Source organism: Phytophthora sojae (assembly GCF_000149755.1).
Source record: "Phytophthora sojae unplaced genomic scaffold PHYSOscaffold_5, whole genome shotgun sequence".
Classification (NCBI taxonomy): Eukaryota; Oomycota; class Peronosporomycetes; order Peronosporales; family Peronosporaceae; genus Phytophthora; species Phytophthora sojae.
In genome coordinates this window covers 4,421,845-4,446,469 of record NW_009258119.1, presented here as the reverse complement: position 1 = coordinate 4,446,469, position 24,625 = coordinate 4,421,845, and the positions used below count along the sequence as shown (strand labels likewise).

The 24,625-nt window shown below is 54.0% G+C and overlaps 11 protein-coding genes across 11 annotated transcripts; 7 read left to right on the top strand and 4 right to left on the bottom strand.

The window, feature by feature from the left end:
• Positions 1-6,801: 6,801 nt before the first annotated feature.
• PHYSODRAFT_411844 (hypothetical protein) lies at positions 6,802-7,578 on the bottom strand (the record flags this gene model as incomplete). The annotated part of the gene is made up of 2 exons (XM_009531201.1): positions 6,802-7,085; positions 7,257-7,578. Coding segments are annotated over 2 exons (606 nt in total), but the record flags the coding sequence as incomplete, so codon positions are not given.
• Positions 7,579-8,932: 1,354 nt separating this feature from the next.
• Positions 8,933-11,020, top strand: PHYSODRAFT_509106 (hypothetical protein; the record flags this gene model as incomplete). Its single annotated transcript, XM_009531200.1, has 4 exons — positions 8,933-8,983; positions 9,154-9,844; positions 10,484-10,838; positions 10,906-11,020. 4 exons carry the CDS (start codon positions 8,933-8,935, stop codon positions 11,018-11,020), a joined length of 1,212 nt encoding a protein of 403 aa, XP_009529495.1.
• A 139-nt stretch (positions 11,021-11,159) lies between these two features.
• Positions 11,160-12,467, top strand: PHYSODRAFT_333955 (hypothetical protein; the record flags this gene model as incomplete). The annotated part of the gene is made up of 1 exon (XM_009531199.1): positions 11,160-12,467. The coding sequence occupies one exon, from the start codon at positions 11,160-11,162 to the stop codon at positions 12,465-12,467; it is 1,308 nt and encodes a 435-aa protein (XP_009529494.1).
• A 744-nt stretch (positions 12,468-13,211) lies between these two features.
• On the bottom strand, positions 13,212-14,341 carry PHYSODRAFT_354813 (hypothetical protein). Its single transcript, XM_009531198.1, has 6 exons — positions 14,194-14,341; positions 14,027-14,109; positions 13,827-13,941; positions 13,689-13,741; positions 13,477-13,605; positions 13,212-13,405 (listed from the first exon to the last, which is right to left on the bottom strand). The coding sequence occupies exons 1-6, from the start codon at positions 14,235-14,237 to the stop codon at positions 13,317-13,319; spliced, it is 513 nt and encodes a 170-aa protein (XP_009529493.1). The 5' UTR covers positions 14,238-14,341; the 3' UTR covers positions 13,212-13,316.
• A 398-nt stretch (positions 14,342-14,739) lies between these two features.
• On the bottom strand, positions 14,740-15,418 carry PHYSODRAFT_561461 (hypothetical protein). The gene has a single exon (XM_009531197.1). It carries the CDS (start codon positions 15,407-15,409, stop codon positions 14,747-14,749), a length of 663 nt encoding a protein of 220 aa, XP_009529492.1. The 5' UTR covers positions 15,410-15,418; the 3' UTR covers positions 14,740-14,746.
• Positions 15,419-15,751: 333 nt separating this feature from the next.
• On the top strand, positions 15,752-17,221 carry PHYSODRAFT_561460 (hypothetical protein). Its single transcript, XM_009531196.1, has 2 exons — positions 15,752-15,995; positions 16,129-17,221. The coding sequence occupies exon 2, from the start codon at positions 16,303-16,305 to the stop codon at positions 17,155-17,157; it is 855 nt and encodes a 284-aa protein (XP_009529491.1). The 5' UTR covers positions 15,752-15,995; positions 16,129-16,302; the 3' UTR covers positions 17,158-17,221.
• An 83-nt stretch (positions 17,222-17,304) lies between these two features.
• On the top strand, positions 17,305-18,219 carry PHYSODRAFT_286372 (hypothetical protein; the record flags this gene model as incomplete). The annotated part of the gene is made up of 1 exon (XM_009531195.1): positions 17,305-18,219. The coding sequence occupies one exon, from the start codon at positions 17,305-17,307 to the stop codon at positions 18,217-18,219; it is 915 nt and encodes a 304-aa protein (XP_009529490.1).
• A 191-nt stretch (positions 18,220-18,410) lies between these two features.
• On the top strand, positions 18,411-18,817 carry PHYSODRAFT_385795 (hypothetical protein; the record flags this gene model as incomplete). Its single annotated transcript, XM_009531194.1, has 2 exons — positions 18,411-18,492; positions 18,558-18,817. Coding segments are annotated over 2 exons (342 nt in total), but the record flags the coding sequence as incomplete, so codon positions are not given.
• Positions 18,818-19,076: 259 nt separating this feature from the next.
• Positions 19,077-22,141, bottom strand: PHYSODRAFT_333950 (hypothetical protein; the record flags this gene model as incomplete). The annotated part of the gene is made up of 8 exons (XM_009531193.1): positions 19,077-19,393; positions 19,464-19,812; positions 19,885-20,676; positions 20,757-20,802; positions 20,874-21,017; positions 21,088-21,242; positions 21,343-21,516; positions 22,082-22,141. The coding sequence occupies 8 exons, from the start codon at positions 22,139-22,141 to the stop codon at positions 19,077-19,079; spliced, it is 2,037 nt and encodes a 678-aa protein (XP_009529488.1).
• A 559-nt stretch (positions 22,142-22,700) lies between these two features.
• PHYSODRAFT_509561 (hypothetical protein) lies at positions 22,701-23,066 on the top strand (the record flags this gene model as incomplete). The annotated part of the gene is made up of 1 exon (XM_009531192.1): positions 22,701-23,066. The coding sequence occupies one exon, from the start codon at positions 22,701-22,703 to the stop codon at positions 23,064-23,066; it is 366 nt and encodes a 121-aa protein (XP_009529487.1).
• Positions 23,067-23,824: 758 nt separating this feature from the next.
• PHYSODRAFT_333948 (hypothetical protein) lies at positions 23,825-24,277 on the top strand (the record flags this gene model as incomplete). Its single annotated transcript, XM_009531191.1, has 1 exon — positions 23,825-24,277. One exon carries the CDS (start codon positions 23,825-23,827, stop codon positions 24,275-24,277), a length of 453 nt encoding a protein of 150 aa, XP_009529486.1.
• Between the last annotated feature and the right edge of the window lie 348 nt (positions 24,278-24,625).

Sequence of the window (24,625 nt, the reverse complement as noted above, 5' to 3'; positions counted from 1 at the left end):
AATTCTTCAGCTATTGGCAAAATGGTCTGTTCATCAGCCTCAGCGTCTTCATATAAAATTGTCACTTCGTCGTCAGGTTCAGTCTTACGCGGTACAGCAATGGACACCATGGGCTCATCAACATCGCAATCAGCTGGTTCTGCGTCCTCGACATAGTTGTACTCTTCAAGTAAATCGATAGGGACCTGTTCCCTCCCAAAGCGCTCGCTGACAGCCACATCATGAAGCTCGGATTGCACCTCGGAGACGATGTTGCCCACGTTAGACGTGCTGCAGTTTTGCGATACCAACACATCACCACGGAGATCTTCAGCGCTAGCTTCATCTGGAAGCAGCTGCACTTGCTGCTCCAGTTCACGCTCAGACTGCTCCCGGATCACTGGAAGCTCACTAGGTTCGGTTACGGCATCCTGCGGAATGAGATCATCTGGCAACGCAGGAAAACGAAGCTGTTTGCAGCACATTTGAAACCGCGAAAAGTTAGCTAAACACCACAGAATAAAGTTATAAAGGCGCCTCTTTTGTAAACGTACCTCATCATTCACAGTCTCTAGTCGTTCCTCCAATTCTTGCGTTGGATTCAAGGCCCTCTCTTTTGTCGCTTCGTCGGCCACTTGCTTCACAGGCTCGACGGAGTTTCGAAGTTTTACTGTGGCGATGGCTGTGGATATAGTGACACTTTCTTCACGACTGGAAGTACTGTGCGCAAGACGACAGCGTGACCAAATTTGCAACTCTGAGTTGATAATATCGTCAAAAATGCTCGCAAAGACTTCGTCCGTCATTCGTTCACTTTCCGCTGCTCTGTCGTGCTCATTGTCCTCTCGAGGCGTTGCTTCAGGTGGTCCATTTGATGATTCTTCAACGGAAGGCTCAACGACTTGCTCGTCGGGTTCAGCGTCTCCACATGTCGCTTCGCTTTCGCAATCGAATTCAGTTTTACGAGGTACAGCAGTGGACACTATGGGCTCATCAACGTCGCAATCAACTGGCTCAACGTCTTCGACGTAGTTGCAGTCATCAAGTAAATCGAGAAGGGTCTGTTCCCTCACAGAGTCCTCGTTCAAAGCCACATCTTGACTAGGGTCACAAAATTCGGGTCCATTGCCAGCAGCGTCGCTTGCAACAGCGACAGTATTCGCTTCACTTCCACTTTCACCTTTACCTTCATATTCATCATCGGGTGCTTCCACACTAGGCACAGCAGCGGGTGATGCGGACACATTGGTGTCGCGATCAACCGGATCCGCATCTTCTACGTAGTTGTAACCATTAAGTAAATCAGAAACGACCCCCTCCAGCATAGAATCCTCAGATTCAGCCATATCTTGCGCTTGACCTTGGTCCCCATTTTCGGACCCACTATCAGCATCGTCGCTTCCAGTAGAATCACTATTCACTCCACTCAACATTTCCTCAACACCGTCAGGTTCGGCTATGCTGGGTGCAGGAGCAGGAAGTATGTGCTCATCGGTGTGGCATTTCACTGGCTCAACGTCTTCGATATAAACGTATCCCTCCAGCAAATCAAACCCTCTCACCGCTCTCGAGCGAGCCATCATTGTCTCGCGTAGCGAGCGCTTTTGCACCTCATCCACGCATGCCTCCTCGACATAGTCAAAACCAGACAGTAAATCAATCGGTCGTTCATTTCCCACTCCGTTTTCGGTACGAGCAGCGTGAGTCAGTTGTCTAGCTTCAAGGTTCATTATCTCCAACCGATTCCTCTGTCTGCACAGAGCCAACGCTGCCTCGTCAGCACGCAGAAGCTTCTCGACAGCCTCCATTTCATCCCACAGCAGTTTTTCTTCCGCTACAACCTGCTCTCTGCGCTTCTCAACGCGCATTTGCTTCTGCACGCCAAGGATTTCGCCCTTACGGTCTGCAATTTTCTGCCTTAGCGCCTCAAGCCGGGCCATTCGCTCTTCAATACTCTTCGCTAGCACCTCCTCTTCACCGTCGTGTGAAGCGGAGATTGACACCGAAGTGAGCATGGACTTACTGTCCTCTGCAGCACATCGGACAGATGCGGTGTGATCACCTTGTACAATACTCAGTTCATCTGCAGGTTCATCTTCTTGAATCTGCCCCGCCACAACCTCTATCGCCTGTGTAAGTTCCTCCTCCTTTACACTTGTCGACGCAGCAAGGTTCGAGCCATGAGGAGAGCCAGGTACATGGCTTTGGCTTGCAGTGGCGGGTGGAGGTGCCTCGCTCGCGAACGATCCCGATGCGCTGTCGAAGCCTTCGTCAGAATACGCATTTGTGTCTTCGTCTTCATCGCCATGACCAGAGTTTTTGAGTGCATCTTCGCCTACCGTGCCAGCCTCAGCAGAATATTCTTCGAGTGGACCAGGCGCATCGTCAGGAGGTACGTCTGTCGTGGACTGCACTTCATCGAACGATTCATTTTCATAGTCGTTTTCGTACTCCTCTTCGTAGTTGTCGCCTTCAGATCGAGCGTTATCTTCACTCGTCTCTTGCTCATCGATAACATTGCCTTCCTCTTCTTCGTCGATACTACTGGGCACTATATCGTCACCAATTTCAGATGGATTTTCGCCAGCATCACTCAATGCCTGATCAGGAGGGGGTGCGTCTTCAGAGGGCAAATCTGTTGTCGGTTGGGCTTCAAACGATTCACTCTCGTAGTCGTTCTCAGTTCCAGCTTCGTAGGTGTCGACTTCATCTTCTTTCTCATCAATAAATTCTGCTGCTTCTTCGTCGATACTGGGAACTACATCATCTCCGGGATGTCTTTCGACAGGATCGCGCACATCGCCCAAAGGTACGTCTGTTGCAGATTGAGCTCCATCGAACGATGCATCCTCATAATCGTTCTCATACTCAGCTTCGTCCTTAATATTTTCCGCTTTGCCTCCACTGGTTTGATGCTCGTCAACAATAGCTTCTTCCTCTTCTTCATCAACAGTAGGGGCGACCGCATCTTCTTCGACCGGACGAGATGCATCTTCCGAAGGTACGTCTGCTGTAGATTGAGCTTCGTCGAACGATGCACTTTCATAATCGTTTTCGTATTCAGCCTCGTAGTTGTCGCTCTCAACTTTACCCTCGCTGGTCTCGTGCTCAGCAATAATTTCTTCCTCTTCGTCACCGACGCTGGGGGCTACCTCAGCTTCAGGATATTCTTCAATAGAACCGCGCACATCGTCTGAAGGTACGTCTGTTGCTGATTGAGCTTCGTCAAACGATGCATTTTCATAATCGTTCTCATACTCATCTTCGTAATTGCCACTTTCAGCGTTGCCTTCGCTGGTTTCATGTTCGTCGACAATAATGTCTTCCTCCTCTTCTTCACCGACGCTAGGAGCTATCTCACCATCAGGATATTCTTCGATCGGAGGAGATGCATCTTCCGAAGGCGCACCTGTTGCAGATTGAGCTTCGTCGAACGACGCACTTTCATAATCGTTTTCGTACTCAGCCTCGTAGTTGTCACTGTCAGCTTTACCTTCAGTGGCCTCGTGCTCAACAATGGTTTCCTCCTCTTCTTCACCCATACTAGGAGCTACCTCATCTTCAGGATAGTCGTCGACAGAAGCTGGAGCATCTTCGGAGTAAACCTCAGATGCAGGTTGAGCTTCATCGAACGATGCATTCTCATAATCGTTTTCATACTCCGCTTCGTAGTTTTCACTATCCGCTTTACCGTCACTGGCTTCGTGCGCGTCAACAATAACGTCTTCTCCCTCGTCACCGATTTCAGACTGCTGCAAATGCTCCGAATAGGAAACTTTAGTCTCTTCCACTTGCCCACTTTCGAAAGCATCATCCGAATAATGTAGCTCTTCACTTACGGCAGCAATCCCTGCGTTGTCATCCTTACCATTAAGGTTAGAAGACGTAGCAACAATCTCGCTGATTTCTTGATCACTTGGGATTTCGCCAGCCCCACTCTTTGTCGGAATAGCACTCATCGAATTGCCGCGCGAGGAATCTTCGAACTGAGAGGAATACTGTTCACCCTGTGCATTCTCACCAATCGCTTCCTCTCCGTTCGCAAGTTGCACTTCAGCCATATCGATACCTCCGTCATTTTCACTCTCCTCACTATATTCAGATGCCGCTACATCATCTTCGACGGCACCACCACATCCACGCTCCGATTTTACAGGAGGGGAGGCCTGCACAGCCGCATCGGATTTGAACCGGATTGGTGACGTGGATGTATCAACATGTAACGCTGCAGAGGTAGCTGCATCCGCCCGTTGCGAGGCTTCTGTCTGAACGCTGCATTCCCGCAAGTTGGCCTGCCTCAACTGCTGTTCCAATTGGGACTCATGAGCCACGCGCTCTTGTTCCTCTGCTTCCCGAATGGTAGTCAACTGCTGCATCACATCTTGCGTGTCATCGTCAAACTTTTTCTCCAAGATAGCGTGATTCAATGCCAATTGGTGCGTGGTTGCATTGTTCTCCATCTCTTCCTTAAAAGCCTGGGCAAGCGTTATAGTCTCTGCTTGAACTGTCTCCAACTCGTGGGCGTGCTCCATCATTGCCAGCTGCATGTGAGCCTCAAAAATCGCCTCTTGGTAGTCCACAGCAGCCATCAGCATTTTCGAGAGGGTTCTCGGGGAGTGCACGCGGGGCGGACTATCGTATCCAGCCTTGCGTTCGTCCTCCTCTCGAAGGCGGGCTTCTCGTTGTGCCACGAGCTCCGAGTCGTCGACTGCTACGTGTGGACGAACAACATTCAGACGTTCACCATCGAGCTCACGCGGAGCAGAATCCGAGACCAATTGGTCCCAGAAGATTGAAGACGAAGTTGAAACAGGTATCCCCCCTCGTTCTCGAAGATTTTCTTCTGAAGATTGAGTTGTCGTCTGGCGTTCATCAAGAGTTACCCCGCGATCTGGGCAAGAAGTACGATTGTCACCGTTCTCTCGGGCTCGTTCTCTTTCAACTTCATCCATAATTTCCTCCAGCCGCTTGTACTGAGCATCTTGAACGTCAGCAGCATCGTCTTCAGAATGTGAGCCACCACCATCATCCGAATCACCCACACCAGAATCGTCATCACTAGCGATCTTCCCAGTCAAGGACTCCATGACAGCTTTCAGCGCCAAATCCTTTTCGAGGAGCGCTTTCTTTTCCGCTTCAATTCGTATCTGGAGCTCCTTCTCTTTCTCACGCTCTAAACGTTCGACCTGCTGTCGGTATAGTGCTTTAGCAGCGCGATCGACTACACTCAAGGAATCATCCGTTTCTCGGATCAGCCTCATCAGTCCTTCATTGGGTTGGCGAGACTGGTTCATTAGCACTGGGCTGGTACCATTCACTGGCGACAAGCCGCTTTGCCAGGTCCGAGCAGGGGGATATGGCACATCCGAGTCCGATTCTGAAGCACTCATTGCGTCCTCTCCCCTTTCTTCGCGGTAAGATAGACTTGGCGCAGCTTTTGACTCGATGGTTGGCCTTTGTAGCCTGCCTTTCAGCTGCTCGTAAAACGCCACCTCAAAAGCTCCTTCCGAGTCATCCCTAGATTCATCATGGCTTTCTTCAAGCTGGCCAGCTAATAGAAGCCGTTGCAGGCCCCTAGGCGAATTTGTTGTCGATGATGAACCTGAAGATGACGAGCTTGATGAATCTGCTTGGACTGGCGCGGATGAAAGCTTTGCTTCAGACTTGGCTTCTGTTGTCTCTTCAGTATTCAATGGCCACACAACGCCAATATTGTACACACCGATAGAGCGGATGTCAATATCTATGTCTTCATCAAGCGTAGCCGAGGCAGCATTGAAAGCTCGGGTCTGCTGGACGATCTGCTGGCTGCTCGCAACTGGGCTTGCTGCAGCTTCAGATATTTGGTCCTCGTGACTTCCATCAAGCGAATCATCATTTTCTTCACTTACTGAGCTACCATTCCGGCTTTCCATTACATCATGACCCTCTCTGACAACATCGGATGAACCACTTCGTCGGTCATCAAATTCATCGCCAGACTCATTACCAGTGTTTCTATCCCCCTCAGCGTCTTCACCGATTCCATTATCTGAGCCGCTTTCAGACGCACCATACCGATCCATCGCGTTAGCCGCTGGGTTATCTGGCAAGGTTTCCGAGCCAAGGACATCACGGGTAGACGAAGTTGCCACATGAATCGTACTCAGATCAGGCTGATTCACCGCGTTAGCCGCTGGGATATCTGTTGGGGTTTTCGAGCCATGGATATCACTAGCAGACCTTGCCACATCATTCGTACTCGGACCTGACTTTGATTCTGGTTCTGTCGCCAACACTTCAGTTGAAGCGCCTTGTTGCTTCCTTAATCCACTTAGCCGAGCTGAAAGTGCAGCTGCCTTTTCTCGTAGCTCAAGTAATTTTTGAACACGCTCGCTGGCTTGAGCAACGCGCTTCTCGTCTCGCTCCACCTCCACGTTCTTGACTTGTTCAGCACTTCTGAAAGGTGAAGCGTCAAAATGTGTAGAACGACGTTCAGAAACGTTTCGGTTTCCAATTGCGCGGTCATTTTCATCGTCCAGGTGAGGCTCATCGAAAGAAATCTCCTCGTCACCCCTCCTGACCTTCTGCATATTTTCACGTTTCGAAGGCGTATCAATATCGTTGTCGTACGGAGTCAAGCTACTTCGAGGCGAAATCGACATGGCGATTGTAACCATTGCATCATCTTCTGGTAACACGGGGTCAACAAGTTCTTGCTTCTTCCGATTGTTTGCCCTCTTTTTAGCAAGGCGTAGCTTTTTCAATCGGGTCGCCTCCAATACCTGTAGCAGAGGCAACAGATTTTAGCAAGCAGAACGAAATCAGAATGGCAAGCTATCGCACCTCCAGTTGTTGTTGACGCTTTTCTTGCTCGCGTTGAGATTGCTCCTTCACTTTCGCATTCCAGATTCGCCGGCTATTTTTCTGGAGCTGCATGTACTCGCGCGCTATTGCTCGCCGTTCTTCTTTGGATCGGATTGCTGCGTCGTTCTCAGGTGGCTTAATAGATCGCTTCTCCCTTTTCGACACACGTGGAGTTGATGCTGGGGGTCTCCGTTTAGCAGTTTGCTGCTTGGCAGGGGGGTTGGAAGCTTCATCATGTATCACGCTGTCATCTTCTTCTTCTTCTTTTGCACCCTCCCCTTCTCCATCCGTGGCCAGCTCTTGGCGGCTAAGGTCTCTACTTGAATTGGACGGCAAACCCATCAGTATGGACGCACTTACACCTTGAAGCCTCGAGTCATCCTTCGGTTTCTTTTTGCGCTTCAGTTGTTTCGGGGTAGTGCCATTGCGACTTAAGCGTGGGACTGGAGGCTTGCGCTCGGGAAAATTGGGCGCACTGTCGGATCGTTGGCTTGGTTTCGGGCGGCGACCATTAACTCCCGCAGAATGCACCGCCCTCGCTCGAACTGCTCGTTGATTCTGCTGTCGAATGGCCTCCGACATCTTCTGGACTTGCAACTTGCGCTGTTGTATCTGCTCCTGCTGTCGCTTCATCTCGATCTGCTGCTCACGAAGCCCAGACGCAGCACTGAGAACGCGCTCGCGTTCCACCATTTTCCTCTTCTTTTGCCCACTGGTAGTGTGATGGCTGTGTAGTAAGTGCATCTGCACCATATCAATCGCAGGATCTTCGTAGATGTGATCTATTGACGTGTCCACTCGTGTCCATGGCGATTCCACATTGCGCTTTCCACTCGCCACCGGTATGTGCTCGGGATCACGACGAGAAGTAACCGATGATACTGTGTGTTTGTGCCCACTTGGTTTCTCTCGGCTGCGCTCTTGGTTTGTCTCTAACGCTGCTGGTGGCGTAGCAACAGTAGTCGAGTGTGGGTGCGAAGCCACGTGATACCGCGCTTGTGACTTGGCGTCGGAGTCTGCATTGTCTTGTCGGTGCGTAAATAGCGCCAGCTCTCGGGCTGTGAATGAGCTTCGTAGCTTCGTCAAAGACGGCGTGCTAGACACGAACGTGCCCAATGTACTACTAGCAGGTAGAGGTAGCGCCCTTGAACGAGGCTCACTGGTCCTGCGTTCATTTGAATGAGGCTTATCTTCCTCGAAATGCGTCGGTGACTCCCTCCTCGGTGTTGCATCCACGTCTGACAAACGCTCACCGACTTGAAATGCCAGCTCTTCCCGCCCCGTTCGCACGACTTCCGATACCTCTTCTTCACGCTGCTGGGTCTGCTCCCCATTCTGCTCAAGCTGCTGACTCTGACCATCATGAGCTACCACAACTTCGCTCGATCGTGGTTTTCTCGTATCGTGCGACCGCGTTGCAACATCACTCTCCATCGTCCTCTTTCCCGTCCTACGAATCTGAGGCGAGCGCGCACTGAGAGGGTGAGGCCCAGTGACGTTCTTCACCTGGAAACGGGATCTGGACGAGTCATCTCGAGATCGAACAACGGTCTAACATAACATACAGTATCCATAGAAAGCCGGGTGAGTATAATCTTGTAGATCTATGACGCAGCGATCGATCCCCTCACCTTCGACAGCTCTTCTCTCCGACGGAAGGGGCTTCTCAGGTGCGCCTAAACACCCAGTAGCCCGACACAGAGATGAATATAAACGTCCACTCTACGACTCACAAAGGACCTTCAATTTCGTTACCTCTAGCGTCAAACGCGGGGAGATTGCGATCGAAGCCGCCGCAGCGTCTAGTGACGAAGTTACGGAGCGTCTCGAGGCTGCAGCGGAGAAGACGGCGGGCACAGGGCGACCGGAACCTCCGACACGCAACGTCCCCATCTCCAGAGGCACCTGCCGCCCTGAGAACGCGCCCGAGCGACGCACAGCGCCGGCATCTTGCGCGTCGCGACTCTCCATGATACACAAGTTGAAGTGGCAGCAAAAAGACCTGTTACGTGGTACACATAAACTATCCCCTTAAGTACGATATCGAAGAGCTCAGTGACTGAGCCTCAGTCAGTGTGTTGTTGGCCAAGAAGAGCATCGAGGCGCCATGTCGTTAGCGTTCCTGTCCAAGAAGAGCTGGCATACAGCCAACCTCCGCGTACGTAGCGCTTGGTATACTTAATTACCGTCATCTTCTTCGTGCTCTCCGTGTTTTCCCGCGTCGAACGAGCTTTTACTCGCTCTTCTTCGCCCTAAAACTTATGTGTCATAAAAGGCTAACTTTTAGTTATTTATTTCTCCCCTCCTCCTCCTTTGCCCGCCCTGTAGAATGTGGAGAAGGTCTGGATCGCCGAGCAGAAGCACGCCGCCGAGGAGAAGAAGGTCGCGGAGCTGCGCAAGAACATCGAGGAGGAGCGGCAGCTCCAGGAGCTGCGCCAGCTGCAGGCGGCGCAGGGCAACAAGGCGGCGGCTGTGGAGCGCCTCGACTGGATGTACGAGGGCCCGTCGGCCGCCCGGGAGAAGACGGCGGAGGAGTATCTGCTGGGCAAAGAGTACAAGGGCGGAGACGAGAAGGCGGCCAAGGGGGACGTGGACCTGAGCGCCACCACCAAGTACGGCTCCTTAGCGCTCACGAAGAGCGCGCTGCCGGCCAACGACGCGTTCCAGCGGCTGAACGAGGACCCGATGATGCTCATCCGCAAGAGGCAGCAGGCTGCTCGAGAACAGGTGCTCAAGAACCCCGTCAAGATGAAAAAGATCAAGGATCAGGTGGAACGGTTGAAGGAGGACAAAAAGGCACGCAAGAAGGCCAAGAAAGCTGCCAAGAAGGAGAAGAAGCAGGCGCGTAAAGAGGAAAAGAGACGGCTCAAGAAGAAGCGCAAGCACGGAGAGGATGACAGCGATGCAAGTGATCTGAGTGGAGATGAAGATGAGGAGAAGGCGGATTATCGGCGTTCCAAGCACCACCGTGGACAAGGCCGCGACCGCGAGCGAGGCAGATCGCCGTCAAGGTCGTACAGTAGATCGAAATCGCCCGCCACCAGTCATCACAGCCGTGGCCGTGACCGAAGCTATCCCCGTTACAGTGGCCGAGAAGCAGAACGTCGCCAGCGCAGCCCCAGCAATCACCGTTCGATGCATTTGAGCACAAATAGGCACGGGGAAGAGCGTCGTCGAGGCAGAAGTTTCTCTAAGGACCGACGTAGCTCGAGCCCAACGCGCGATCGACGCTATCGCAGTCGAAGCCGCAGCGCCCCGCGACGTGAACAGAGGAAACGTAGCCAAAGCCCCCAGGACCGTGATGATTTTGGTCGTGATAGACCCTCGTCACGTGCAATTCGAACAGTGGCGGAGCGTTGCAGCAGAACACCACCGCGACAGGACTATTCCCGGGATACACACCGCCGGGACCATGGTCATCGTGACAGAAGTCGCTCCCGTAGTCCAGTTGATCGTCGTGGCAGACATCGCTCTCGAAGTCCTGATTATCGTGGCAGGCATCGTTCCCGTAGCTCTGGTGACAGGCGTGATAAACAGCGCGAACTCAGCCCCCGTGGGAACTCGTATCGCGAACGAAGCAGTCGACACCGCAGCCCCTCTCGTGACCGTGAGAGGGATTCGAAGATGCGCGATGGTGATCGACGTGACAAGGAGCCAGAATCGAGGCGTAAACCTCTGGATACGGAAGGGAAGTATGGTCTCATCAGCAAGGCGGGAGCTGTGGAATCCAAAGATGTTGATAAAACCTCGTTGGGACCCAACGCCAAGTACGTGGCCAAGGCCCGAGAGGCTAAACGCCTTGAGGAAGAGGAGCGCCGTCGCAAATTGGGCAAGACGTCTTCTCACCGGGAATCTCGTGCGCTGACGGACGAGGAGAAGCAGCGCATGGCGCAGCAAATGGTCGAAGACGCCAAGCAGCGCGACGAATACATCGCGAAGCGTGCGTCCCGGAAGAAGGACGAGCTAGACAAGCGCGAGCACGAAGCCACGAGCAGCAACCCAGAATTCCTCCGGTAAAGCGATTGTTTCTTACTTGTGGCTTAGGCACAACATCTAACATTGTGTTTGTCGGAATCGTAGGGAACTGCACTCGGCGGCATATCTAGATGGCGAGAGCAACATGGGCGATCGTCTTCGCAGAAACGCCCACTACATTCAGCGAAAGGCTGATTCCTCCAACTTCCTTTCCAAGTAACCCCAACGTATTTCATGTCATCGCACAACCTTGAAATCAAATGAAGTTGGCCACGGGTTTTGTTCAATTGACCCCGAGTTCGAATCCCATCACTCATAATATGTTATGTGGGAGCAGGCACTTTTCTTTCAGTACAGGCATGATCAGGGTGTGGTTTAAGTTCGTGGATCGCCAAGGTGGCCTGGTAGCCTCGCTGAGATACGTGGATCTAGCGCAAGATGCGCCGCTTGTCATTTTCAAGAATGCTGCTTGTAGCGCTACGGAAGCTTTACTCCCCCCAGGGCTCGACGCACCCGACCTGAAAGTGTTTGCCAACGCGAAGGCGCGACAAGACCAAACGCTTTTGGAGGAGCTGAACGGGTTTGGACAGAATTATGCAGAGCCGCTTATCGTGGAGGTGCCTGAGGTTTGGTTCAAGCTGACGAATGCTCGAACTGGCGATTTATTCCCAGGCACACGGCCAAGCTCGGTCCCCATCCCGGAGACTGCGACCGTCGAGCGTCTACTGGTTGCTCTGAAGAAGAGATTCAACGACAATTACCTCGATGGAATTGATGTGTTCAATCTCCAAGTATACGACCACGAGAAGAGCCCGCTGGAGGAGAACGTGCAGCTTGGTCCGTTCGGTCTCACAAGGAGCACGGCGATCATCGTGGAAGTTCCAGTGCGCACAAGATTGCGAGAGAGTACAGAGGGCGAACTTGATGAGAACCCGACAAAACGGCGCAAAGGCGTTGCTGGTACCAAGTGGAAATGGAAAGAAGAGCAGCCAGTCTATTGTGTTGAAGGAGGCAGACTGTTTTTCGTTGGCCGTGACAGCACCACTCAAGAGCTTGTACGCCTTCACAAAAGCAATTACAATCGTGCAAAGCGTGGTTACGGCAACATGTGGATGATCCCTTTGTTGGACAACATATCTGGACTCGGAAAGTCCCAGTTCGCCCAGGAATACATTCGGACCTGCCGACGGCAATGGGATGGTTTGCCAGCATCGGACAAAGATGGAGATTTTCTGAACATTCTTCGGCAGAGCCACACCATTACAGTCAAGCTTTCTCCCACGGATCTGTTTCATGAAGACATGAGTTTTGGCAGGGAGAAGGCTCGCGCGACCTTCGTCATGTCCATTCGTGCGTTCTTCCAGGAGAACTATGGCACCATACCTCGTGCTCTCGATTCGATTGAAGCAAACCTAGATCACGTGGATATTTTGATGCCGTTAGCGATCGAAGTTGGTCCGTTGTTCATCGTGATTGATGATATTGCTTCGGCTTTTGACGCCTCCACCCTTGATGCTCTCGCCAAGGAAAATCGATTCATGGAGTTCTGCAAAATGGTTTTGCGGCCACTGTTTTGTGTCAAACATTTATTTTTCCTGATTGCTGGATGCGCGCCCTTCCTCAATTATCTTGCTTCGAGTGGAGGTTATTTTATGTTCGACGACTGAGCCTTCGCTTGCTTCGACCGCCAGCGATTCAAGAGATCATCAAGAATACCTATAGGGACAAGAAACAGGTGAAGACTGTCCAGGAGCACTACAAACTTAATGATTACCAAGTGAAGGAGATCGTTGACCATCTTTTTAAGACAACGCTTGGCCATCCACGATCGTTACTCGCTGCCTTCCGCACCTGCCATTCCTACCATGATCTTGCTAAATACGAGATGTCTGGCGAACTGGGCGGAGACGTGAACTGGCAACATTTAGGCGAGTGCTTGCGGCGTTACGAAGCACCACTTCAACAACTGCTGGACTGTGCTGCGAATGAAGCAAAAACTTGGTGGACTTGTCATATGTCTGGAAAGAGGACGGGGGCGAACTAGTCTCATACGCTGATATCGCCGATATGTTTGGGATTGTGTGGGACGGGAACTTGTACGAGGCGAAATTGTTCCCGCCGCCGTATATCCAGCACGTCATGAGCTATGTCTACCCGACCAGAAAGCTACAAGAAAAGTTAACGATCCTTGATTCCCATGGCTTATAATAAGTTCTACTTAGACTAATGCACCGATACTTTTGCATTCGCTTTACTTGATAAATTGCAGCCATGCTACATATGCATGCAGTTTTCTTATATTCCAACTCCACTTTCATAACCTTAGGGACAGAGGACAAACAATAAAAAAAATGTTATTCCTATCGTTATGTTACGGCATTGAAAGGAATAGCTAGTTGAAACATTCGAAACATGCAGCGTGGAGACATAGTAAGATCTAGCTTATGACCTGTACTGCGAGCAGCATTCAACAGATCGGTCGGTCTACTGTGAAGTGAGTCAGTGTGCAACACGCACTACTCGATGTCGCTCATATCGCTGACATCGCTGTCCTCTTCCTGGTTGCCCATTTCGATGGGCTGCGACGCGTAGTTGCGCACATACTCTGCATCATCCAGACAATACTTTCAAATTAGCCTACCGACCATACACTCGACTCTGGGGTTGCGCACGCACCTTTCACTTTTCTATTGTACGACTCGGCGTCCTTCATGAGCAGCGAGGCGGCCTCTCCGTTCAGTGGGTCGCTTGGGTTCGGGTATCGCAGCAGTTGAGGAATGAACAAGTCGAAAATGTTGACCAGCTCTGAACAAAAGAGTTCAAGGAAAAAAGAATCAGCACGAGTACTAGTATCCTCAACACACAGCTAAACTCATATAAAATCTTACCAAACATGGGGCTCCACGTCTGGTTGATCACATCCAGGCACACAGATCCAGACCTGAAGGTCAACCCCACATCCATGGCAAAAAACGTTAGTCTCAGCAGCTCATCCGAGTTAAAACAGCACTAGGAAGACGTCGCACGTTTCGTCCACATTCGGGTGGTAGATGCGGTTCACGAAGCCGATGGACGGCGACTTGAAGGGGTAGTCTTTGGGCAGCGTCACGTGGATCTTCCAGCAACCTCCTTCGTACGGGGCTTCTCACACACAAGACAGAAGCGTCCGGGTCAGCACAAGCCAGCTCCTTTAGACACACTCACAAGAGCTTCACGCTGCACGCACTGTCTTCCGGGCCGTGAAACTTGACGTCGAGGTCGTTGGTCTTGGTCTCGTCCGTCAGATGCACCTCGTAGTCGCTCATCATGCTGCTCACAGGCGCGCGCAACAGGCAGGCACGAAGTCAGTTCCCCCTTTCTGGTACGTTCGTCGCGGATGGGACAGACACGCACAGCTTCATGACGTCCGTCTCGCGGCGCTTGTTGGCTTTGCTCATGCTGGAGGGTACTTGGGGCGGGTATGGGAGGGCGCGCGCTGCTGGGCTGGGAGGACTTGTTGCGACTGCTGGAGGCTTTCGCGTTCTTCCGTCCCCTTTTGACCAGCCGGTGTTCTTCACTTTGAAGAACAGAAACCCCTACACTAAAGGTCGCACCTACCTGATTTGACTTGGCATTTGTATGTACGGAGCCCCCCCCCACCTCCTTGTTCTCAGATTCTATGTGGCTTTTCAACGATTGTTTCATGTGGTGCACACAACGCTTTCCGGAGAAGAAGGCGTCGCACATGCGGCTACCGAAGTGATGCAATACTGTAGCGATATGTATGTGACGACGCCGCCTTCGCCGTCATAAACATGACACGCGTTGGAGGATAGCAATGCAAGTCACAGAGAAGCTGAAGTGCCTCGCGCTATTGTCGAGCTGCGCGCATTGTCGACGCGCGACGGATTTTTCCTGCAAACACGTGACGCAACCGCTGCAACTTCCGCCGCGTATATACCACAACTCACGCTCCGGTCTTTGCATTTTCCCCCAGACGAGCTCTCCTCGCCTCCATTACTGCCTTTGTCGTTCCTTTCGGTCTGCCTCTAGGTCGCTTTACGGCCGTGGGGCCCTTTGGTCTGGCCGCCGATCGCTTGGCTGGCGTCTTCGCTTTGCCCACCATCCTCTTCCCTGTCCTAGATACTGCTGCTGCCGTCGCTGCAGCGGGTGTACCCACCTCGTTCGTATCTGCAGCACCAGTGCCGCTTGCTTGCTCAGTTGTCTGCGGGATCATCACACGCCGCCGCGGAGGCGGAGCACGCACGTGACGCAGCTGCATGCAGGAGAACGGGCAGCGCTCGAGCCGGAAGACTGAGCCGTCAAAGATGAGCAAGCAGTCAGTGTCCTTGTGCTCCACCAGCTTGCCCTTGAAGCTCACGCCGCCCGGTGCGCCTGTGGACGAGCCCATGAGCACGTGAGCGCCGTTGGAGCCGTCCACGCTCACGAGTCCTGGCGTGCTCTTGTCCACCGACGCGGGCTGGAACTCATAGCCGAAGGACGTAAACACCTCGCGCGGCTGCTGCTGCTGCTCTTCGTCTGCGTCGGCGTCGAGCAGCGACGCGCCCAGCACCACAGGATACTCGCGGTCGTCCAGCGGAGCCGCTGGTGGCTCTTGCTCGTCCGCCATCTTCGATGTGTTCAACTAATTGGCTGGACAGTCTTTTTCACCAATCACGGGCGTTTTTTGAGAAGAGGCACAGTGTACCAGTAGCACGTCAGCCGAGCCCTGCAACTTCAACAAGCGACCTGCGCTACCTGCATATTATTGCCATCCTTGCCAATCCGTTATCTTAGTTAGCATCTACAAACTGAATTAGTATTGACTTGGCTCCTGTATAAAAATATACCCCAATATTTCCGGGAGAAACCAATGTGACGGGTGTTCCTGCACGGCACCAAACTGGGGCAATCTGGTTTCGCGCCGTCGGGATTCCATGTTTGCTTGCACTTGCCTTGTCGATCGATGGCCGTGACTTGCTCGCCGCATTGTTGCTCTGGCCAAATAGTCCGCCGGCGCCAACGGGTGCAACGACAACGAACCAACCAACCAACTGACCAACGAACCAACCAAACACCGAGCCGCAGCCAGCAAAACCCAATCGATCGATCGTCCTCCTCGCCCTCATCGCCCAACCCGCGCCGGCACCGCACCGCATTGTGCTTTTGCGGGTGTCAAGGTCCCACGCTGCCAGCCGTCCGAAGCTATCATTAGCGTGAGCTGCCTGTCAATCACCAATCTCTCTGCCGGTTCTTATAACTAGAGGCAGGGATCCTCACTCTGCTATTGCATTGCACTCCATACTCATTATTGCCCACTGCTGTGTGCTCGTCTACCCCGAACTGTAGAAACGACACGACACTCACTCACTACCCACGACGGCAGGCCTCGCTCAGGGCCGAGTCGAGTCGAGTCGAGTCGAAGTCAGTCACTTTTCCAAGTGCTTCGTAGCAGCACGCGCTGACACCTCGAAGAGAACGGACGCGCGCACGTCGCCCGGACTCCAATAGTCGACGACCACCATGGGGCTCGGCACTGTCACGCTGCTGGAGATCAACCAGGTGCCCTCGGGCAAGCGGATCGCCTACTGCTTGCCGTCGGGCGAGTTCATCTTCGTGGCGGACACGTGTGCGGCCACGTTTGGCGCCGACAATGCAGCGGATCTCTACGGCGGCAACCTGCTCCAGTTCCTGACGCTCGGAGACGCAGAAAAGCTCGAGGACTTTCTACGGGCTCAGCAGCAGCAGCGCAGCTACAGCAGTGCGTTGGCGTTCAACCCATCGCAGCAGATGCGTATGGTGGTGAGGCTGCCAAGCAACCCGAGCACGCAGCTATGGATCCACCTCTCCACGATCCCGCTCACGCTGCGAATGATGCGCTGCATCGACACCATCCGCAGCCTGAGCAGTCCGCTGGGGCACTTCGCGGACTCGTCCAGCTTCGTGCTCTCCGAGGACGAGTTCAGCTCGGTGATGAGGAATCCTCTCGGTGCGTCGAGCTCCTCGTTGGCATCGCGCGCGGTCGCGCCGTTGTCGTGTGAAGACGATGACGACTTGATGTTTCTGGAGTATGAAAATAGCTGCCTGTCCCCAGCAAGCCTCACGCCCATCGTACCGCTCGAGCTGAAGCACCGCCACCCCAATTTTGCGATGACTCATAACGGTTTGCGCCTGGACGACGCGGACACGGAGGAGACGAGTGACGACGACGAAGACCTCAAGGCGTCGCTGTCCAACCTGGCGTTCGAAGCAGATTGGTCCAGCGAGGCCGAGCACGACGACCAAGCGCATGCTCTGTTCTCTGCCGAGCCGGTCACCCCCACCTCATCGTCGTCGGGCTCCGATCCGATGGCATTCCGAGCCGAGCTCGTCATTTGAGTTCCGAAATAGTTTTTTAAAGTGGAGACAGTCCGTCCACATCAATCAGCCTCAACATTCATCGTAATCTGAAGTCGCTTTACCTTTCACGAATGCAATGCAATGTTGTGCCCTGTAGCAAGTCAAGTTGCTCAAGCGAGGTTTCGTATGCCTTTGTGCTTCGAATCACCGATCGCAGGATGCAGAACTCTGAGAGTGATAGGCATGGGATTAGCTTGGCGATGCGTTTTTGCCTTCTCTCTGGCAGTTCGCGATTCGCCTCAAGAAGCTCGTTCGACTTTCGCTCACAACCATGCGTTTGGTGAACGCTTCCGTGGCGATTTCGTGACTATCTGCGTCAGCGTCGCTCTATCGACGGCCGCCGAGGCTGTGCAGACCAAGACATCGATTGAGTGTTCGCCCTGCATCCCGGGTAACGCTGTTAACTACAACGGTGCCCACGGACGATCTCTGCGAGCCGAGAAGACACGCGCTGTTTCCGAGGAGAGGGAGAACTTGTGGACGAGATTCTACAATGCACTCCGAGTGCGGTGGTGGCTGGAGACTGAAAAAACTGACGAACAGGTGATGAAGATCTTAAAGCTGACGGGGCGATCGGGAGACGAGCTCACTGGTCATCCCAACTTCAAGACTTTCGCGAAGTTCGCCAAAACGGCAGAAAAGTACAAGCTTGGCGAGTGGTACAGAAGTCGAGTCTCCACGTACGATGCATGGGTGAAGTTGGGGCTGGAAGACGTCCCCCTCCATTTGGTCCACCAAACCCCCGCATATTGGACCAATTACCACTATGTGAACATGTTTGACTATTACGCCTCTATCGCGATGAAGAACAGACACCAGCCACCGGTGCTAGTTAGCGAAAAAGCATCGCCAAAAGAGATGTCAAGAGTGCTGATTTGGGCAGCTACGGAGCGGTCGGACGATTATGTCAAAGCGGCATTGGGGATACTCGGGAAGTCGGGAGAGGCGCTGACGACGCACGCGGGCTACAAGTACTACAAACAGTATCTGGGCCATCTCGAGGAGGCCAAGAAGGTGAAGACAGCAACAACGGCCGCGTAGTTTTCCTTCCACAAAGGTTTTTCAACAAATGAAAGGAAAATATACTTGGACTTGAAACGTTTTTACAGGAATCGACGTTCCAAATCTAAAATAGTACCCCCTCCAGATTTTAGAAACGGTATATCTGTAATGGATTTAGAATTTAGAAATGATAAAGTTGTACATTAGCGAATATGAGCAGCTCCGCGAGCATCGAGGTGCCGTCGAACGACATCCGCTTCCAGATGGAGCTGGAGTTCATCCAGTGCCTGGCCAGCCCCGCGTACCTCAACTGTGCGTGTGTCTATTGTTCCCTCTCTTGCTCTCGCCCGCCTAACGCTCTCCTTTGGCCGCCGCAGTCCTCGCCATCAACCGGTACTTCGAGAACCCGGCCTTCATGAACTACCTGCAGTACCTCAAGTACTGGAAGCAGCCGCAGTACGCCAAGTACATCGTGTACCCGCACTGCCTCGCCTTCCTGGACATGCTGGACGACGAGCGCTTCCGGCAGATGATCGCGCGCGAGGACTTCATGACGCTGGTGCACGGCCAGCAGTTCTACCACTGGCAGACGTTCCTCAGCAACCGCTCGGAGGGGAAACCCGAGGACGCGGCTCCGAATGCTGAGACGCTGGTAGCCGCAGCCACCGCAGAGACGAGCTAAAGCGCTCAATCGCACTCGAAATCTGACAATATATACACTGCATGGACACGGATGGATGTAAGGAACAGGTTTATTGACTTGACTCCTTCCAGGTTGTCTGGGATCTAACTAGCTGCAGCAGGCGCGCGGTGGATGGGGAGGGGAGGGGGGCGTGTGGCTACGACATGCCGCCCTTTGCTCGATGTCGGACGCCTTGTCTTGACTCTGTGTGCTCTTAGAACAGACCGATCACCTTGCCAGTCTCGGTGTCAAGGTCGACGTCGTAGAAGCCCGGACGCGTGGGGAGGCCAGGAACGGTCATCATGTCTCCGCAGAGCACGTAGACGAAGCCAGCGCCCACAGAGGCGCGGATGTCACGCACCGTGACGGAGAAACCGGTGGGCACGCCCTTCGCGGTCGGGTCCGTGCTCAGACTCAGGTGCGTCTTGGCACAGCACACGGGCAAGTTGCCGTATCCCCGCTCCGAGTACACTGCAAGCTTCTTCTTGGCCTCCTCGCTGAACTCGACACCATCAGCACCGTAGATCTCCTCTGTTCAAGTGAAAAGAAGCGTTAGTAGGAAGCTCGACAAGGCTGCATAGCAAGAGAAGGGAAACCGTACTGCAGATGACTTCGAACTTCTCAGCGATGCTGAACTCGAGCGGGTACAGGAACTTGAACGGGCTTCCCTGAGCACGCATCTTCTCGCAGGACGTGACGACAGCTTGGCCCAAGTCCTTCGCGCCCTTGCCACCCAGCGCCCAGTGGTTGCTCTCCACAGCAGCGGTGGCACCAGCCTCCAGCGCCTTCTGCTTCACCAGCTCAATCTCACGAGGCGAATCCGTGGCGAACACGTTCACAGCCACAACAACCGCCACGCCGAACTTCAGAGCGTTGCGGATGTGGTGCTGCATGTTGGCGCAGCCAACCTCCAGCATCTCGAGGTTCTCCTCAACGTACACAGGGTCAAGCTAATGGCATAGCACACAACGGAGAGAGTGAGTAGACGATCACAGCATCTCACGCAGCTCACGAAAACTTACCGGCTTGCCAGCAACCACGTTTGGGCCTCCACCGTGCATCTTGAGCGCACGAATCGTAGAGACAAGCACCACACACTGCGGGGTCAGACCGCTAGTGCGGCACTTGATGTTGAAGAACTTCTCCATGCCGATGTCGGCACCAAAGCCGCACTCCGTGACCACAAAGCCGTCCTCTCCAGCAAGCTTGAGCGCAATCTGGTCGGCGATGATGGAGGAGTTGCCGTGAGCGATGTTGGCGAACGGGCCAGCGTGCACGAAGACGGGAGTTCCCTCCACCGTCTGCATGAGCGTGGGCAGGATCGCATCCTTCATGAGCACAGCCAGCGCGCCACCAACTCCCAGGTCGTCAGCCGTCACGGGCTCGCCACCACGGCTCATGCCAATGACGATACGGCCCAGACGCTCACGCATGTCCTGCAGGCTAGTAGTAAGCGCCAAGATGGCCATGATCTCACTAGCCACCGTGATGTCGAAGCCAGTCTTGCGGGTCTGACCCTTTTCAGCAGGGCCAGCACCCACGACCACCTGACGCAGGAAGCGGTCGCAGGTGTCGAGCACACGCTGCCACGTGATGGTGTCCGGGTCAATGTCAAGGCGCGCAAACTTGCTGATCTCCTCGTCCGTGAGATCATCAGGCGTCACCTTGGTGATTCCCAGCTTCTGCAGGCGCTTGAGCATGACCGGCGAGAACTTGCCCGAGGCGCCCTTCGCAGTCGGACACAGACGACGGAACAGAGCCTTATCGCTCTGTGCGTTCTCGTGGAACATGCGGGTGTCAATGGCAGCAGCCAGCTACAACACACAAAGCAAACGATGCGTGGTCAGTAAACCGCGTCCCATGGCAATAGCTTCGACTACACAATGCCACTCACCAGGTTGTTGGCAGCAGTGATAGCGTGGATGTCTCCCGTCAAGTGCCTGTTTTGCAGAAATAAACCAAAAGGGTCAGCAAGCTCCCCTACCACTTCAGCCACAACCTCCACGCGTACAGGTTGAACTCGTCCATGGGGATGACCTGCGCGTAGCCTCCTCCAGCGGCTCCTCCCTTGACACCGAACGTCGGGCCCTGCGAGGGCTGACGGATGCAGGCGAACGCCTTCTTGTCGAGGTGTGCACCCAGCGCCTGGCACAGTCTACGCAATACCCACGAGTTAGCTTTAAAGTTCCAACCACCGACAGCTCCGCAGCCTCGTTCAAACGCACCCGATAGTGGTGGTGCTCTTGCCCTCGCCCAGCGGCGTGGGGGTGATGCCCGTGACCACGACATAGTTGCCGTTGGGCTGGCCCTTGAGTCGGTCGCGCACGTCCAGCGAGATCTTGGCCTTGGTGGAGCCGTAGGGCACCACCTCTTCGGGCAGCTACAGCAGCGGCAACAATTGCAATACAGCGCACAAAGCCCCAGTCAAATATCGGCTCTGTAGCCTCCATAAAGCCCGAAAGTATCTTGTGTCAACGCACGATTCCGGCGGCCTGGGCGATCTGCGTGATCGGCAGCGGCGCGATGGCGTCGCTGATGGCGATGTCGGACGGCACGGGCGTCAGCAGCTGCTCGGGCTGGAGCTGGCGCGGCATGGTGGCGGAGAGGTAGGAGGGGGAGGAGGTCTTGCTAGTCGCTCGAGAGCCGATTCGGAACTGCGCGCACGAGTCGGTGGACGGCGTGTTGCGGCGGCCTTTGTGCCCGTGACGTACGGGACAACCAATGAGATGCCGCCGAGGGAACGGCTTGGCCGCGCGGCTTGGATGCCCCGCGTGATTACATGACGGCTTATCATTGAAGAAACGCAGCGCTGGTGTGAGCAGCGAGTTGGCTCGGCCAGCTCACTGAGCTGCAGCTCCGGGGTTTGTGTTTCTTCTCTATGTTCTCTCTCTCTCTCTCTCTCTCTCTCTCTCTCTCTCTCTCTCTTTCTTTTCGTTTTGGATCGCTGCATGAGCCGTGGTTTGATGCATGTCAAAATGGGAAGGTGATGGAGATGCTCTCTCTGTAGGATTTGCATGGATTCAAATCCTTGATGTCTTAGGAAAAAGGCGCAGGCGAGGGAGAATCGAACTCCTGCCAACCGAATGGCCTACAGATTTGAAGTCTGCACTCAGCACCAGCCAAGATCACCCCTGCGACAGAAGTCCGCGAGAATGCTCATACATACTGTACTGGTGCAATGCCAAGCGTCAAAATGAAGTCTTTCGCTGCCAAGCGAACCACGGCCTTGTCCTCGTTTCCGCTCGAGCGGTAGGCCTCCGCGAGGTTGTGACGCGCCATGATGGTCTCGTTGTGCTCCGAGCCGAGCACCTGCTTCCGCACACGCAGCACCTCTTCGTACAATTCGACTCGACGGCACCGAGTTTGCGCGAGCGCAAGTTCCAGCAGCGGTATGTCTTTGAGTACTGCACATATCTAACTCGGCCGTCTTGGTAACGAGTTCGCGATGGACACACGTCCGCTATACACTGCCAACAGCGCAGCTATCCTCAAAGCGAAGACGAAGAGCGTTCACTAGTCACCAACAATCAGAAGTTGTGGCGAAATGATATTGGTTACGAGAACGGGGATCTGCGACGGGAGTCAGGTGGCGCCATTCAACACAATGGCCTGCTTGCCTCTTCAAAGTGCTCCCCGCACGTGCTGCGAGTCCTCACCCTGCATTTCGCGCGACAGGAACAATCGTTGCAACGGGCTGAACCTGAAGCAAGAACTTTCTCCAACTGCCTTGAAGCGCAAAGCTTGCTTCGAGCTGCCGAGATCCGAGTCATTCAGCGTTTTGCGCCGCTGTGAGCACACTCCACCCAAGGTCGAGCGCCCCCAAGAGTTTCCTGACGTCATGATGAAGCGCTTCGCTGTTCTTCTACTGGTGGTGCTGGTCGCCATGGTGAGCTGCGCGCACGCTGACGATGCGCCTGCAGCCCCGGCTGCTGAGGACGCTAAGTTGGAGGATGCTCCTCCCGGAGTGACTTTGCTCGGCGACAAGGAACCGCTCCCGGCCAGAAAGGAGCAGTACATCGCTGGAGGAGGAGGCTACATCCCGACGGGAGGCATCACGTACCGCTGGCGCTACACGTACCCGTGGGCCGGTGGTTTCCGCTACGGCTGGCGCTATCCGCTTGGCTACTGGAACGACTACGGCCGCTTCGTCTACGGCTCGAACTGCCCGTTTGGACGCTCGTGGGGTGGCTTTTGGTACTGCTAAGTGGCGCGCGCGTCTCGACTGCAGCCTGCCGCTCAAGACGTGGCCACCTGAGCCACGTGCGAGGTTTTGCAGATGGAGATGAAGGAAGACCAGTGAAAATGATGAAGTGAGGAAGAGCAGAAGAGGAGATCGACAGCTGCAGCAGCGAGTGAGCACAAAAGACGCCCCTGCGTCGAACAGTTTTGAGTTTTTTTTCAGAAGCGTAAGGAAAGCAGTGTAGTTGCAGCGAAAGGATGAGGTGGCGAGCAACTCGCGAACAAAATGAATTGGCGACAAGATCCGTTCTGGTACTGGTTCATCATTCGTCGACAATCAAGTGTAGCCATATCGCGTCAGCAGTACCCATTTGATTTGCAATCATCCTTCAACCAATCAGGATGCTGCTTTGATGGCCCAAATTAGAGGTAAATGAGCACCTCGTGTAATTCTCAACAGCAAGGATGTCACGCGGGGTCGATGTGCGTCTTCTCCTGCTCTGTCGGGAGATCCACCTTGTCGTTGAGTGCTACGCCCAGCAACCCCACCTTGTTGAGTTTCAGCAGTGAACTTCGCTTGAGTATTGGGTCCAATGTGCCCATTTCCTCCGCCAGCCAATCAGGCCTCTCCTTCTGACCGATCCAATATCCTCCAATCGAGCGACCTCCTCGCTACCTGTCACCGTTCCCGCCAAAATAGCGGCCCGCTTCGTAGTCTCCGCGCCATTCCAACTTCTTCACGCTCGCGCACACTTAACGCCCAGCCAACTCCAACTCGACACAATGGAGGCCCTGATCCAGAAGGAGCTGATGCTCAAGAGCGGCGAGGTGGTGTCCACGTCGCAGGCGCTGGCCGGCAAGAAGGTCATCGGCCTCTACTTCAGCGGCCACTACTGCCCGCCGTGCCGCAAGTTCACGCCGCTGCTGGACGTCGTGTACAACGACATCAAGGGCGCCGGCCACGACGACTTCGAGATCGTGTTCGTGTCCTCGGACAAGGAGGAGGCCAAGTTCACCGAGTACTACGAGGAGATGCCCTGGATCGCGCTGCCCTACGCGCGCCGTGACCTCAAGCTCGAGCTGTGCGAGAAGTTCGGCGTCAAGACGGTGCCCACGCTCATCTTCTTCAACGAGAAGGGCGAGATGGTCGAGCGCGAGGGCCGCCACTTTGTCACGGACAACTCGCAGGACATCGACGCCATCCTCTCCCACCTCCGCCAGGAGAAGAAGGAGTAGAGCTGCAAAGGATCCCTATCCAGTCTCTAGCTCTGATGCATTATCTTCTTCACCCTTGTAGAACTCCTTTTTTTAACGATAGCTAACGGTGAATTCTTGAAACTCTTGCAATCAAGTGCACCCTTTACTTGCATCACGCCTTAGTTATCTGGCGGAATAGCCTCATCAGCGTGGTGAAACCATCGTGCTTGGTCTTGATCATCTCTTGGAGAGTGATGATAACTGTACTGTGGTAAGGACTACAAACGTGATGGAAGAACGCAACGCACTCGCACACGAAAGCTCGACTTCTTTATAACAAAACCATATTGAAAATACTTTCAAGGCGAACGCGCCGCATTCGAAAAA